Source organism: Saccostrea cucullata, unplaced genomic scaffold (genome assembly GCF_032062105.1).
Source record: "Saccostrea cucullata isolate Sc308-1 unplaced genomic scaffold, CSIRO_AGI_Scuc_v1 ctg1434, whole genome shotgun sequence".
Lineage (NCBI taxonomy): Eukaryota > Metazoa > Mollusca > Bivalvia > Ostreida > Ostreidae > Saccostrea > Saccostrea cuccullata.
The window spans coordinates 51040-68423 of record NW_026918295.1 but is presented as its reverse complement, the minus strand read 5'-3'; the positions used below and the strand labels follow the sequence as shown (position 1 = coordinate 68423).

Below are 17384 nucleotides of genomic sequence, written 5' to 3'. Positions count from 1 at the left end.
GTTAATAAATACTGGTCTTTGCACCACATTGTGCAAGGTGTTGCGCAATCCTTAACCCTCCATCACAGTTAAATAAAAGCTTTAAATCCCTTACAAGATTTTAATATTCTCAAACGTTTTCAGGATTTAACTTTACGAGGAAACAGTTCGGGCATAAAATATTCGTATTGGGAAAGAATATTAGGTACGAGTTATTGAAGTTGCTAAAGAAGCCTCCTTGAGATATTTTTTACAGAATTAACGCAAATAATTGAACTTTATTTTCCAAATCTGGTAATGTAGAAGCCTTATTGGTCAAGACTCCTTAAAGGACAGGAAATTCGAGCCAGTAAAGGTAGGCTATGTAGCAATATCAACTATGTTAACTTCATGATTGTTTTCATTTTGACACTTCTTTTTGCCACAGTTAAACTGCATGATGATTTGGACTTATCTTAAGGAATATGAATGTTTAATATACATACAATAAATGTTCAAGTTCAAAGTAACCGATTTTGTTTTAGATTATGGCAGATAGTGTTCAGACTTCCTCTGAACTAGACTCGGCAAATCTAGATAGTAACACAGAGGAAGACTTGAAGAAAATTCTTGAGGGTCAGCATGTTCCGGTCAATGACATTACTGTGGGATTAGACAGGATAGGTACAAATAACTGAACAATAATATATCTCAGATAATGTTCTCAGTACTGTAATCAAGAAAGTAGTATAAACTTTATGTTCATTTAATTAATAATTATAACACATAATTTACACATTTGAAGTGAAATTGTGATGACAAGGCTGGTAAAGTATGTAGTTTATAAATAGATTAAAGATAAGACAATACATATATTTTTGACTTTATACAGTCATTTTCGGAGGTAAAATGATTAAAGTTGGATTTAATTTCATTGTTTTCTCTCAGGCATGAATAATATAGCTCAATTTAATCAAAGAATAAAATTAAATATTTATTTTTTTGTCATTATTGTTTTTCAGGCAATTTTGTACCAAAGACTAAAAAGACTGTATATTATATTGTGGGAGCAGTCATTATTAATGATGCAGGCCAGGTGTTGATGATACAGGAGGCCAAGTATTCATGTTATGGACAATGGTACCTCCCCTGTGGAAGAGTGGAGAAAGAAGAGAGCCTTGTGGTATGTGAAGGCTGTTTAGTCAACAAAGTCTCTTTTTTCAAATATCTACTGCTTGAAAATTTGTGATACTGCTTTCATAGGGTGAAAATAACTGAAAGGTGACTGAAAGTTTACTGAAAGCTGATGATATTTTACTGAAACGTGACTGAGCTAGAGTTTAGCCATTCAGTCACCATTTCAGTCATTTCAGTAAACTGCATTCAGTTACCTAAATGAATTTTACCATATTGACTGGGCTGTCTATCCATACATATGTGAAATTTGGGGAATTTAGCCATCCCCCAAAAAATCCTTCACTATTCTTGAAATAATTAAATTCCATTTCAAACTAAAAAACATTGATTATCCTATAACTTTCATAAGACAGACCCTTTCTAAAGATCAATTTATTGACGAGTTTGTTGACTCCGAGATAAGGATACGAATAAAGCAAGCTAGGCCAGCAGATTTAAATGAGGCAATAAGGTTAGTTGTACATATCAAACTACAAAACATTGATTATCTTACATCTTTTGATCTGCTTTGCATTTCCAACTTTTTCAGAATTAAATTTTTCTCCAACAACTACTTTATTACCCTTATTTTACTATTACCGGGGTAATATGTAAAAAGAGGTGAGGGAGGGGGCCAACCGGCTTTTTAATGTGCATTTTTAGTTTTAAAAAGTTATGTTAGGATCCACTCCTACCCCCACCCCTCAATGCCTGAGATATACTGTTTATATATTACCCATTAACTTTATGATGACATATTTTAAATTTTAATTCTTAGCCAAGAAATTTTTGTCAAAAATTATACATGACATATTTTTTTGAATATCAACCAGTTAACATTTTCTTGTAATCATTACCATCAGGATGCGTGTAAAAGGGAGGTGGAGGAGGAGGCGGGGCTGACCTTTGAACCCACAACTCTATTATGTGTAGAGTACGGCTCAGGATACTGGTATCGAGTAATATTTACTGGCCATGTCACAGGTATTTTAGAATACGGTAAAACTCGTTTAGTACAATCACAGATATTGCGAATTCACAGATAGAGCGAAGTATGGATCCCCCGCTATATGATTTTAACTAATTCCTTATACGGATATAACAAATTATATATATATATAGCGAAGTAATTTCATAGGTCCCAATGACTTCATTATAACTGAGTTTAACTGTATTATATAAAATGATTTTGTCAGAATTTTAAACTCTATCTATTCTATGACCTTGAGAGAGAGAGAGAGAGGGAGGGGGATGTGTATAACAGTTTGTGTGCGTGGAATTTGCAAACACCTTGCATCACCATATGAGAGATTCATGTTTAAAAAGTTTTGCTAATTTAACAGGAGGAAAACTGAAGACACTGGAGAGAAAAGATAAGGAATCATTACAGGCAGAATGGATTGATCCTGTACACCTACACAATAAAACCCTCCCTATCAGGTACTTGAATTCTCATGACATTCAACAAGATACAGTTGAATTTCTCACACATCAATTTAATACTGTGGATAATTATGTAGTGGAAAGTTAGAAGACACATTCACATTTCTTTTATGTTTTTTATCCTCAATAATTCAAATCCTTGGATATATCTCAAAAGTTTTGTCAGCCAAATCAAGTTAGATTTAACAAAACTTGAATGCTGCAGTATATACATGTCATGCATGTGCAATATTATTCAGATTAAAGTTACCATGAAAGAACGAGTGCACTTATGGGCCCCGGTAAAATGTGAAAAAATAAACAATCAAATTAAACAAAAATTTTCATCTCAAATCATTAATTGATATCTAAACCATACGATTCAACAAATTTTACCGCTGAAATCCACGAATATACAAAGAACAAAACTATACAATGTGGTAGGGGTCAGCCGACATTGGCGATTTTCTATAGTAAATCGAGAACGGTCATTCATTTCAAAGCCTTTGTTAACTATGAGCCTAACATTGTGCAAACTTGTGCGAATGACAAAAGACGCATATTACATTAATAAAACTTGTGTGAAAGTATGAAATTTGCACACGATTAGGCTCGTACTTAAAATATTAAAAATGTATAAAAAGTACAATGTTTTTCCTATAGCAAGTGAGAGCTATTTACCTGTATGACCCATGTTGAACCCACGTGTGGAATAAATTATTTAAAATACTGATAGTCACGTGAGTTCTACCCAGGTAAACATTCCTAAAAAGTGCTCACTGTAAAACATAGGCAGGTTTTGTTTCAAGTCAAAGTCGTGCCGCTTAGAGATGTTTTTATGTATTTGTTTTTAAGAACACCGGCGGTTAAAGAGAGTTTAGTGTCAAACATTTTTAACCTTCATGCAAGACAATGAAACAGGTATTGAAAGCCACCTATAACACTCCTTTTTAATTTCAAATTCAATGAAACTATTATTGTAATTTTTCAAATGCAAGAGTACCAATTTCTTAGTTTAATCATTTTAGATACAGGCAACTACACAACTTCATTCCATATTTTTAAAAACAGATTTGGCGCAAGAAGTAACATTCCACAAACGCGCCCGAATATGATCCACCATCAGGTTGTTAAAGTATCGATTTAAATATCTATTCCCTTGATTTACATAAAGGAAACTAAAAGAAGGTTCGGTATTTATTTATAGGGTATCCATAGGCCTTTCAAAATATTCAATTGTTTCAAACCCATGCCAATTTAAGTGGCAAACATGCTTTTTGATTAGAAATATCCACTAGTATCTAACTATTACCAATAGAGAATGATTTGGTAATATATTCTGAAGTAAAATGGCACATAAAAAGGGCCCATTAAGTATTGCTTAAGTGCACTTGTCCTTTTACTTTCTCCAAATGGTTATGTTATTTTGTTTTATTTTAATTATTTATGTTTTAGGGCCAAAGATATAATGCCCCTGATTAAGCTGGCTTACAAACACTGGGAGAAAACTGCAGCACAGAGGCCCAGACCTTTACTTCCTTTACCCTACAAACACAAGCACATCATTAACAGACCATTGATAGTACAGAGAATCTCGGACAGGTAAGTTTTGCTACAAGACTTACATCCAAACAGGAGGTGACAAATCTCATTGCCCGTTACCCGGGACTAGTGAATTTCAGGGGTGGGCAAGTGAAATTTTAGGGACTTGCATGATCTATTCAGTGTTTATCTGCCACTTTTTTTGAAATATTTATAAGTACGGTACACTATATGTTTAGGGTAGGGCAAGCAAAAATTCAGGTAGGGCAAGTGAATTTTAATTATGTACTTGCCCTTAGACAAATGCCTTAAAAATCTATTTGTCAGCCCCTGTCCAAAAAACGCAGTCAGTTGAAAATGATATTCTTTGATTTGCTTGGTTTCTTGTAAATGAGCAATCAAAGGTTCCTAGTTTAATGAAATTGCTAAAATACTGTAGTACATGTTGTTTTATGTAGAAACATACTTAAATAATTCCAGACCACAGAATATAAAATCTATTTGTTTTTCACTGAAATTTCTTATACCCCATCATTGTGTTTTGTTTTTGTTTTATTATTATTTTTTTTTTTTATGCCCCCCTTCGAAGAAGGGAGGGAATATTGCTTTGCGGCTGTCTGTTGGTCTCCCAACAGTTTCTGTTCATTTTCTTTGCAGAGGTTGCACATATTGAATTGAAAGTTGGTATACAGATTTATCATAAAGATATCTTTGTCAAGTTCTGTTTGGGGTACGATTGGGCATCTTGGACAGAGTTATGCCCCTTGTACTTAGAAAATTCCAATTATTTGCAGTTTCCAGTGATTTTCTTTGCAGAGGTTGCACATACTGAAATGGAATTCAGTATACAGAATTATCATAAGAATATCTAGGTCAAGTTCTTTTTTGGGTATGATGGGGCCATTTGTCCCTTGGACTTAGAAAAATTCCAATTATTTGGGGGGAGGGGGGCATAAGTGTTTTACAAACATCTTTTGTTTTTTTATGAAGGTTTAATAATAGATTTTTACATACACTTAATTCTTGAAATTCATATCATAATTCCACCCTATCTGGCATGTTACATAATATATATATATTATACCTTTAATTATTTATAATTTCTAATTTTTTTTAGTGAGATCTATGTGTTGGTGAAATCAGAGGGTGGATCACAATTTCCATGTGGTGTAGATTTCAGTAGGACTCCGTCTGCACTTCTGACAACCATATATATTCTCAAGGTGAATTTTAAGACTTAAAAGTTGTTAACGTGGCTTAGTAAATACTGTTACAATGACATAATTGTAGGATATATAAATCTTACATTTTATGGGGTTCATGGATATCATTTTAACAGTACTTAGGATATTTATTAATTGTTATGTTAATTATTATCAATATTATTATTAAGACACTTTATTTTGTAAAATTGCAAACATATTTTTTTTTTACACGGGGTCAATATTCTGTTGAATCACAAAATCAGTTCCATCCGCAGGTAGGAAATTACATAAATTTCTTAATCACTATATGAAACTGCAGGACAAGCTTAATGACTGGTTTAAAGCCTGACCTCAATTTTCATTTGTTGCAGGCTAGGATTAATGTTGATCCCTGCACTGAAAAAAACTACATTAACGCTATTGCTTATTACAATATTTTTAGGAAGCTGGTTGTAATTCAAAGTTAAAACCTAAACTCTGTGGCGTATTGAACTTGGAACATGGAGCAGAGCCGGGGTGTAGAGAGGATGGAATCTGCTTCACCATACTGGTCTCCCTTGATGCCTCAGAACTTCCTGTCCTAGGGAATCCTGGGTATAAATGGGTGAAACTCAAGGACCAAAGTCTGATTCAGAATATCTGTGCAGCATTTGATGAGGAGAAGATAGTGCCTTTCATTGACTTAAGTAATGCATTTTAGCTTACAAAATTAGGTGATTTAGCAAAGGTTTATATATTAAAAGACCAAAGATTTTAATAATTTCAGATATAAGCTCAGTTCAACATAACCTCATTGGCATATGGTCTTAGTGAATCTTAGTGACATTAGCTCATATGGAATGAAATTCCAAGGACTTTCTCTTTTTTATATATATACATGTACTTTCATTTAAAAATTATGTCGTAAACCTTATTAAGTTTATATAATTTTTAGCTCTACTGGTCAGAGACCAGAAGAGCTTATGCGATAGTAAGGTGTCCGTCGTCCGTCCGTCTGTCTGTCTGTCCGTCTGTAAACAATTTTTCAAAACGCTACTCCTCCTACAGTTTTGGTCCGATTTCAATATAACTTGGCACACAAGTAGACTACACTAAGATACATAAAATAGTGCATCGGTTTTTGATTTCGATGAACGGTGTTGCCATGGTTACTAAAAATAGAATTTTCTTTGAAATTCCTTTAAAACGCTACTCCTCCTACGGTTTTGGTCTGATTTCAATATTACTTGGCACACAAGTAGACTACACTAAGATACATAAAATAGTGCATCGGTTTTTGATTTCGATGAATGGTGTTGCCATGGTTACTAAAAATAGAATTTTCTTTGAAATTCCTTTAAAACGCTACTCCTCCTACAGTTTTGATTTGATTTCAATATTACTTGGCACACAAGTAGACTACACTAAGATACATAAAATAGTGCATCGGTTTTTGATTTCGATGAATGGTGTTGCCATGGTTACTAAAAATAGAATTTTCTTTGAAGTTCCTTTAAAACGCTACTCCTCCTACAGTTTTGATTTGATTTCAATATTACTTGGCACACAAGTAGACTACACTAAGATACATAAAATAGTGCATTGGTTTTTGATTTCGGTGAACGGTGTTGCCATGGTTACTAAAAATAAAATTTTCTTTGAAATCCATTTAAAATGCTACTCCTCCTACAGTTTTGGTCTGATTTCAATATTAGGTAACACACAAGTAGACTACACTAAGATACATAAAATAGTGCATTGAATTTTAATTTCGATGAACGATGTTGCCATGGTTACTCAAAATTGAATTTTCTTTGAAATTCCTTTAAAACGCTAGTCATCCTACAGTTTTGGTCTGATGTTAATGGCTTCTTTTCTCATCCTTTATTATAAGTACAAACCAGTAGAGCTACAGTCTCGACAGAGACTTCTGGTTTTCAAAGTTTATTCTGAAGCAAAATTATGGCAACATATCATTTTTTGCTGAATTATTTGTTGTGTTTTATGTTTTTAGGTCACCTGAGTAAACTCAGGTGACCTATTGCTATCCGTTTTCGTCCGTCGTCGTGCGTCGTGTGTTGTGTGTTGTGCGTCGTGCGTCGTGTGTTAACATTTGAACATTTTCAGCTTCTTCTCTGCAACCATTGAACCAATTTCAACCAAATTTGGCACAAAGCATCTATGGGTGAAGGAGAACAAAATTGTGAATTTCATGATCCCTGCCCCCCTGGGGCCTGAGGGGTGGGGCCAAAACCATTAAAATTAATGCAATCTTTAAAAATCTTCTTCTTTACTTCTGGACATCAAGCAGTCAAACTGTTTGCATGATTGTAATCAGCATTGAGTCCTCTACCATAATTGTGAAATTCATGGCCCTGGGGTCAGGGTTTCTAGTGCTAGGGCGGGGCTAAATATTAAGTATATAGTGAAAATGCATTATTTCTTTGAAAATCTTCTTCTCTGCTCCTGGGTATTAAATAAACAAACTAAGTACATAGTTATGATGAGAATGAGTGCCTCTACCAAAATTGTGAATTTTATGGCCCCAGGTTCAGGGGTTCTGGTGTAAGGGTGGGGCTCTATTGATTATATATAGTGGAAAAACATGAATTCTTTGAAAATCTTCTTCTCTGCCCCTGGGTATTAAATAAACTAACTAAGGGCATAGTTATGATGAGCAAGAATGCCTCTACCAAAATTGTGAATTTTATGGCCCCAGGGTCAAGGGTTCTGGTGTGTGTGTGTGTGTGGGGGGGGGGGGGGGCTCTTAAGTGAAAATACATGAATTCTTTGAAAATCATCTTTTCTGCTCTCCTGGGTATTAAATAAACTAACTAAGTGCATAGTTATGATGAGCAAGAGTGTCTCTACCAAAATTGTGAATTTTATGGCCCCAGGGTCAAGGGTTCTGGTGTGTGTGTGTGGGGGGGGGGGGGGGCTCTATTGATTATATAGTGAAAATACATGAATTCTTTGAAAATCTTCTTCTCTGCTCCTAGGTATTAAATAAACTAACTAAGTGCATAGTTATGATGAGCAAGAGTGTCTCTACCAAAATTGTGAATTTTATGGCCCCAGGGTCAAGGCTTCTAGTGTTAGGAGGGGGAGGGGGGAGGCTCTATTGATTATATAGTGAAAATACATGAATTCTTTAAATTTTCTTCTGCCCCTGGGTATTAAATAAACTAACTAAGTGCATAGTTATAATGAACAAGAGTGCCTCAATCAAAATTGTGAATTTTTTGGTCCCAGGGTCAGGGGTTCTGGTGTTAGGGTGGGGCTCTATTCATTATATAGTGAAAATACATTAAATCTTTGAAAATTTTCTTCTCTGTCTCTGGGTATGAAGCAGATGAACTACCTATATAGTTATGATGAGCAAGGGCCCTAATCTTGCAGAATTGTGAATTTCAAGGCCCCAGGGTCAGTGTTGGGGGGGGGGAGGGGCTATACCTATATACTGAAAATGAATTAATTGTTTGAAATCTGCTCCTTTGTATTTATAAAACATTTATTTATTTTTGGATAGGCAATTTTAAGGGTGCCTTTTTAAAATTTGTGCAATGTGTGGACCTAGGGTCAGGGGTTTTTGTCACAGTGTTAGGAGCACTACTGTTTATTGCTGAATATTACTGATTAGTTGGAATGCATTTTTGTTCCCCTACCCTGCGTATAGGTATTCAGTAACCATACTTGCCAACCTCCAGCATGCAAAAATCTGGTCATGACCAGATTTGGAAAGTAAAAAATCTGGTCATAACGCGTAACGACATTCACGACATATTTACCATGATTAAATTTTATACATATATATACAAAGTATTTGTGTATTGAGAATTCTTTTATTGAAAAAGGATTTAATTTACTATGACAAAAAATTCATACATAATTTGATTTAATTTACATGTTAAAAAATGAGAATTGAAGGTTTCATATTTCAGTATTGACCTGGAGTAAGTTTGCATTTTTTTTTTTTAAATTCTGCTAAATTTGAAAGTATACCAATTTCAGTTTTGAAGTTATTTTTCCTCTCTCGTAATTAATTAACTACTACAATATGTTTTAAATATGAAGTTAGGCCTACACTGTCTTCGATCACTTTATTTTAATATCTAGAATGAAAGTTTTTTTTCCCCCAAGATTCCTTGATATGTACATAAATATCGTTTCTCTTTTTCTTGCTTCAATCAGAGACATATGTTTGGTTCAATTTGTTCCTGTTGGCCCTGATAACGATCTACTTCTATCGGAAGCCATTTTAATTGACTTCAAACATTGATTTGTCCAAACAACACCCAGTTAATTGTTTACAACTGCACTGATAATTAATCCATCGGCATTGTTTACGTAGATCTAAGCTTGGGTTGTAACTGGAAGTTAAAAGTGCAACCTAATTTACGAACCAAATCCGGAAATCGGGAGATTTTCGGGTTGCTCTGCAAAAATCGGGTGATAAGCATGACCCGCCGGGTCATAAAAAATAATCGGGTTACGGGTTGAAAAATCGGGTGTGACCCGACGAAATCGGGTGAGTTGGCAACTATGTCAGTAACCAAGCTAAGCAACTGCTAAGTGTATTGTTATGATGATCAATGGTGCCTCTTTCAAAATTGTGAATGCCATATAGCATCTGGCTTAAAACATGAATCAAATTCAATAATTGGAAAGTTGTTGCATAATGCTCAGGTGACCTATAAGGCCCGTGGGCCTCTTGTTTTTTTAATTCTTCTTTTAATGTATGTTATTTGACTCTGTGTTGAGAACTTTTACCATTTTGATATTGAGGTATCAATTGAATCTCTCTACCCTGTAGATACATGTACATGCAATAGAATACCAATATACAGATATAGCCATTCATGAGTTCAATCCATGCATGAAACGTCTTTGCAGAAAAAGCATGTCAACCAACTTATTTTCTTCAAAGGCAACATTTCATTCGTTACAACTATTTTTTTAAAAAGTTATGTTTAGAAAAAAAAAATTATTAAAAGTCAATCCAATTGCCCAGTATTGGCTCAGCCACATTAACTAAAAAGAATTTTGATAGGTTTGAATGAAATACCCAATAAATCATTTTCATTTTTATATATAACAAATTTAATCTTTAAAATACATTTTTTAAAAGCAATTTGAAGCCCTTTTTTCTAGCCATTATTTTTTTTTACAATCAACCTAAAGCTATGAAATGTGAACTTTTAACCTGTAAACCATTACATTTGAAGGAAATCTGAAATTACCAGGTTTTACATTCCAAGTATCATTGATGCCCTGGCATAGTCTATTAACTATACAGTGATTCCATTTATATATATTTGGGTTGACACATGCTGTTTGGTTACCACAAACAAACATTTTTTTCTTAGACCTTAAGGAATAATATTTACATCCACTGAATATTTTCTCCTTTATTTCTTAAGAAATCCCATTGCGTTCATCACTGCATAAACTACAGTAGGCATGTCGCATGTACAGATTTCTTAATCAGTGGCTGTTCCATCAATGAAACGTATAAAGACGTTCACATCATTAATACAATAATTAATCTTTTTAATCCTACTTTAATTGATTATTTAAACAGATATAAATATAAACAATAAAATGTCTTGCTTACGTGGGTTATGTATTTTTTCTGCAACAGCTGCTTCCGTTCATTCCAGTAATAACAAACAAAGAAAGCATTTAATTGTTTAAATGAAACTTTTAGCCATTTTATTGGAGTATACATGTATAAATAGTTTGTATTTGTTTATGCATATTAACCAGCAGATTAACGAGTGTTCTAATGTGTACATGTACCCTCATTATCCCCCCCCCATTATAGATTACGCATTTTAACTATGTAGTATATATCATAATCATTAAATAAATATGGTCCAGGGTCGAAAAGCACATTCTTTTAAATCTTAAGTTATATTGGCACAAAATAGAACTAATACAGCTTGACAGTTTTCCATTGTCAGAGAATACTCAATTGTAGAATAATTTAAAATTTTCAAAAGTATAGAGAATGATTTGAAAATACAGAGACTTGTTACTGGTGATACATATGCTGTGATATTTTTGATGTTGTTGATTTGTCTTTAAATGTTATTGCTGAATAAAAGATACAATATGTACACAAGCTGTGAACAATGATTTTCATTATACCCCATGCAACAAGTTGCCTGAGGTATAATGTTTTTGACCCGTCTCTCAGTCAGAGTGTCAGTCGCAGGGACGTGGCAACTATTGAAAATGTTCATTGAAAGGCTGGTTGCCCCCCCCCCCCCCCACACTTTATACTAAAGTAAAGTAATATGAAGGAAATATAGTATTGTAAGCTTAAAAAATGGATATCGAAAGAAATTAGTAGTGAAAAAAGTTTGCCTCCCCCCCACCCCGCACGAAATAGGATTTTCGACTTTGGGCAATTTTCCCTTTTTTTTTTTTTTTTTTTTGCTTATCAACTTTTTCAGGTAAGTAAAAAAAATGTCAGTGGCTGGCCCGGCCCCCACTTTCAAAATCGATGCTACGGTCCTGAGTCGGTCCGTCAGTCCTCGCTGCACACAATTTCGTCAAACTTTGCAGCTATTTAGGACACAATATGTAGATGTGAATATTACGAGGTTATTCCGATTCCTTCATATTTCCGGGAATTTCCGCACTTTTCAACTTAGATTTTTGGCTATATCTTGAATATAGAGATGAATAGTTTGTCAGCGCAACTCTTCATAAACCGCTGCACACAATTTCGTCAAACTTTGCAGATATTTAGGACACAATATGTAGATGTGCATATTACAAGGAAATTCCGATTCCTCTATTTTTTTCCGGGAATTTTCGCACTTTTCAACTAAGATTTTTGGCCATATCTTAATATAGAGATGAATACTAGTAGTTTGTCAGCACAACTGCTCATAAACCGCTGCACACAATTTCGTCAAACTTTGCAGATATATATTTAGGGCACAATGTGTAGATGTGCACTTTACCAGGAAATTCCGATTCCTTTATTTTTTCCGGGAATTTCAGCACTTGGACTTTTGGGGGAGCGTGGGGTATATGAGCTTGCTCCTTTTTTCTTTCCTTTTGTTTATTTCCCAAATTTTCACTTATATTGAGATTCCACCACTTAACAGCTAGTGCAGGGCTGTAAAATTAGACCTATATATACTTGGCACTAAGGGTCATTGAGCATTGAGGGATCAATACCTATAGCTACTGAGACGGGACTTCGGTTTCACAGGCACTTGTTTCGATATTAATTTTTGTATAATAAAAGTGTCTGCTTGTTTCATGCGATCTTATCAAAAAGACTGACCTCCACTCCTCGCAGTGGGATTCGAACCCGTAACGTAAGGATCAACTTGCTCTGCGGCTCTTAAAAGAAATGCTCTAACCACTGCGCCTCATGGGCGACTATAAGTGTTTAAAGCCATATATGGCGTATGTACAATGAAAATTATTAGACTAAAATTCTGAGAACTTATTATTTGTATCATTACTTTATATAAAGATAGAACTTTTCCGTAAATTACAAAATCTAAGTCAATTGCGTTTTAAAGATATCAGAATTTAATTTGGATTCTCGGCATTTTCTCCGACTCGGAAGAAAATACAAAAGATTTAAATAATACAATACAGAGAAGATAAAATCGTATTATCAGATGAAACGAGGTGTTCTCCGCGTTCAGAATTGTATGAAAAGCTTTAATTTAAATGTATCGACTATATTTCTTTACTTAATTTTGTATTTTTAAAAAATATATTTTTTTGATCAGTTACGCCATATATGACTTTAAGAGGATCTGTTAAGGGACTTTAAGGGTCATTTAACAGTTTGTAGTACAATTATTATTATGATCCTGTATTCCAAAGTTTATATTACAGATGAAAGTACACTGTCTCCATTTTATTGATATTTTATTTCCAATTTTGAATTTATTAAAAACTTCTTGCCTTAAAAAGATTTAGGCCACAAGATTACCCTATTGATTTTTTTTTTCAAACTACATGTATAAATATATAGTGTTTTGATAAAATTAAAATTAGCTACATTTAACATGTATATTGTTTGGGTTTTTTTTATACCTCAAATATTTAAAATTGAATTATTCTACTGATATTGTGTGACGATAACTACTGCTTGAATTCCAGTGTATTACTGTAAATGAAAAAAAGTGAGAAAAAATGGATAATGAACATAAACTATACAAATCTGCTGTAAACATGGCATCAAACACTGACCTTTTGAAAATTTCTAATGGGATCAGTTGCCTAGCAGTAGTAACCATCCGCCATGAGGAATATCTCGCATTCAAATTTGCTATTGAAAACAAGATGTGTTTGTGAAACACTGATGCCCCCGAATGACAGCTTTTAGCAAGGGATAAATTCCCCAAATGGAAGTTGAACTCCAAGGTCAAAAGGTCAAAATTGTTGGTACCAAATGGAAGATTATCTCAATCTCACAAGGACTATACGAAAAATATGAAAGCCCTAGTACTTATGGTTCAAAAGTTGTGGTCAAGATTATTTTTAATTTTTAAAGTTGGTCGAATTCATAGGTCAAGGTCAAAATGTCAAATATTTTGATACCCAATGAAAATTCTTGTCACAATGAATACACATGTGAAGTATGAAAACCCAATCACCAACTATTCAAAAGTTATGGCTATAGTTAATGTTAGGGAATTTTTTTTGTAAGAATGGTTCAAACTCCAAGGTCAAGGTCATAAGGAATACACCTGTGAAATATGAAAGTCACAGCTCCGCCCACTCAAAAGTTATATGACCGAGGTTAAAGTTTTTGTAAGGAGCAAAGATAAAAGCTTGGTAGAGCATTTGATGGTCCTTGCAGTGTATCTTTCTTTGCAGGGATTTCTGTGAAGTTTTGGAATCCAATACAGGTAAAATAAATCGAACTTCGTTTACTTAATTATATTAGAGATAAAAAGTCTGAAAGGTGATTTTTGACGAATTTTATCTTACTAGTATTTTAGAAAGTGATCTGTGAATGAGTTGAAACTTCTAAAACTAGATGCATCGACATAAAAGAATAAATACATGTAACTATAATAAAATACTTTAATTTTTCTTGCGGTGATTCATATTAGAATTCATTTTTATTAAAGAGGGTCCACACCACCACCACCGTTTTTTTTAAATCTCTTTAAATCTTTTAATATACACTTAATTAGTAATTAAGTTTTAAAATGTAGTTTCAAAAATGCTTAATAAAGGTTTTAAAATTTCTTAATTAATCTCATGTTTTATTGCATCAGTTAGGAATATCACCGAGTTCAATGTAGGACATTGCGTATTTCACTTAAATGTAAGTTACCGTACTAGTATCTGATATCTTATTTTAAAGCGTAGTTTACACAAACATATTTATTTGTCTGGTTATATATATAGGTTATCTTAAATTACAAATTCATCAGTCCTTCAATGGAAAAAAAATCCGCATGAATTCCGTTCACTAATTTTTTTTCACAGGTTATATATATTCAATGGGTAGTTTAACAGTGGCGGATTCAGGAATCTTAAAAAAAGTGGACCCGATCAGTTTGAAGTTGGGGTAGGGGCCCATATCCACAAAAAGGATGATTTATTAAATCTTATTTATATATTGGACATAAAAGGGGCGGGCCCCACTGGATCTCACTCTAAATCTGCCAGTGAATTAATTTCCTAAAAAAAAATAAATTATGAATCAAGGAAAATAAAAAGAGACATCGTCTCAAGCCACAGTTCGTAGTCCGCATATATAGCTTTCTCCAGAATGGGAGAGGATCGTACATTTTGGCCGTGGTCTGCGACGATGGGAACGATAGTGCATTGCAGAATCCAGTGCGTAAATGTTTAACTAAACTATTATAAGCAGTGGCAGTGGCGGATCCAGAAATCTTGAAGGGGGGGGGGGACCAGTTTGGGGTCAGGGTAGGGATCCACAGTCACACCTAAAACCCCAGTCACATTTCCAAAAACGACCAACGGCCGACGGGTTTTGAAGCACAAATGGGATTCTTCGGGTGACAGTCGTCTGTTCATCGGCCGTTGTCTTGGCCGATTTTAATAAATTTTTCGGTCGGCCGACCAATTTTGTGTCCATCGGTCCAAGTGATAATTTTTCATGCGTCGGTGGCCGATTGCTTCAACTGCAGTTATCCGTCGACCAACCTTTGATCATCGTCCGACCATCGGCGGTCAGTTTATTAAGTCGGTCGTCCGTCGTTGGACAATTAGGGTGTTGAAAATTTCGGCCGACGGTTGAAATCAATCTGTAGCTCAGAGCGCGATGATCGGGCGACGATTGGCCGACTTGTGAATATTTAACCTATTAAGGATACATAACACAAACAAAATTTTGATGCATGGATTGATATAAATTTTTGAACGAAAATAACATAAATAATTTTTCCGTAAGATATAAAGAAATCTTAAGTATTCTTTGCTGCTCAGATATGCACCATTTGTCGTTTTTATGCAATTCCATACAAATTTTGCACACATTTTCAACATTGAGTCACAATTTTATAAGATTCTGCCACTTTTCCTTGCAACTTGTTATTTATAGATCCAAGTTTTTTGTGTTATTTATCATCGGTGTCCCTCGGAAATAATGTGACTGCTCCGTGTCGCCCGATACTGTGTCGGCCGATCCTGTTCTTTCAGCCGACAAGACCAGAAAAATTTAGTCGCCCGACCATCGGCTTAAATGTGACCTAGGCATTAAAAACCATTGATTTATCAAATTTTGTGTATTTTTAGGACGGGGAGGGGGGGGGGCTGGCCCCTCTAAATCCGCCAGTGACTTGTATATCTTAAGGGTATTGTGTTGAAAAATATTCAAAAATTAAATAAATAAAACGTGGATTCTAAAACACTCTATAGAACTCTTGGACAAATTAAGATTACGAAATTTTTCTAAAAATCAATATCCATGTCGCATCAGAACATACGACATTTCCAATATGCTTTATCAAAGGTTCCATTCCTCATGATACAACTTCTTCTTAACAGTATGATGCTAGTGCTTTCACTTATAATTAATTGTCAGATCTACGTAATCTTTGGAGATCAGTCTCAATGCCAAGAACCTAATCACTTTTAATATGTTTTTTTTCTTCAGGTAATCCCAGAACTATTATAAGAAATCTTGTTTCACTTTACAAAAAACCCCTAAGTTAAATATAGCCTACATCTACGCATCACGCGATACCCACATGGCATGGAGATGGCTTTAAATTGTCAAAATTTGTAAGTATGTTTAAATTAATCTTTACACAAATATCTTAACGTAACATACGTGTAAATTAACAAATTTTCTCCGGGTTAATCCTTTTATCGGAAGAAATCCGTAGTTTTTATCGAAATTTTCTGAATATGCTAATTGTAATAAATTGGATTTCTGAACCTAATTAGATTCACTCTAATAATTGCAGCTTGGTAACAAACAGGACACAAATAGGAATCTTAGTATTTACTAATTACTCACAATTTGGTCAGAGTATATACATTTATATTTGTAAAAGATGCAGATAAAGAACAGTTGACAATATCCCATATACTAGATCTAAAACATTACAAATCAGTTACAGGGCAAAAAAGACCTAGATCCTGGAAACAACACCAGAGGTGGGATCATGTACCATAAAGGAGTAAGCATCCCTCATCTGCCAACTCATCAATTGTGAGCCCTCTGTACAATTGAAGTGTTGATAAGGTAATCGCAGTAATTTTGATCATTTTATAAAAGAAGCCCCAAAAGTCGGTGCTGATATTGTTAGTAAAAATACAACTCAACGGTCAAGAGATGTATTATTTTGTGAAGAGAGTCATTATGTCGACTATAGAATTTTCAAATGTCCTGTGACATCAACTTATTCATGCATTGTAGCAACCTCTTATGGCAAAATGTCGTTTACTGTAAACGTCGTAATTCATCTCGTAAAGTCGTAAATTATTGCATTAATTTACATGTAATAGTTGACATTCTTAACCGCTTAGTGATATAGTTTTTTTCATTAATCGGCGATTTAGCAATAAAATAAAGTACAAGCTTTATTAACGTCCACGTGTGGGTGTCTCAGATATTTCACAAACATACTTTGGATT

At 34.2% G+C, this 17384-nt stretch overlaps 1 protein-coding gene across 1 annotated transcript; it reads left to right on the top strand.

The window, feature by feature from the left end:
* The first annotated feature begins 12 nt into the window (after positions 1 to 12).
* LOC134262429 (8-oxo-dGDP phosphatase NUDT18-like) lies at positions 13 to 6194 on the top strand. Its single transcript, XM_062744826.1, has 8 exons — positions 13 to 334; positions 504 to 642; positions 981 to 1141; positions 1998 to 2118; positions 2478 to 2574; positions 4012 to 4158; positions 5216 to 5321; positions 5746 to 6194. The coding sequence occupies exons 2-8, from the start codon at positions 507 to 509 to the stop codon at positions 6001 to 6003; spliced, it is 1026 nt and encodes a 341-aa protein (XP_062600810.1). The 5' UTR covers positions 13 to 334; positions 504 to 506; the 3' UTR covers positions 6004 to 6194.
* The last annotated feature ends 11190 nt before the right edge of the window (positions 6195 to 17384 follow it).

What these genes read in the sequence shown, in the direction of transcription:
- LOC134262429 (XM_062744826.1), top strand. Translation starts at nt 507, where the DNA reads ATGGCAGATAGTGTTCAGACTTCCTCTGAACTAGACTCGGCAAATCTA. An exon ending in AATAAAACCCTCCCTATCAG is followed by an intron (nt 2,575 to 4,011) that starts GTACTTGAATTC and finishes TTTATGTTTTAG; the next exon opens with GGCCAAAGATATAATGCCCC. An exon ending in CAACCATATATATTCTCAAG is followed by an intron (nt 5,322 to 5,745) that starts GTGAATTTTAAG and finishes CAATATTTTTAG; the next exon opens with GAAGCTGGTTGTAATTCAAA.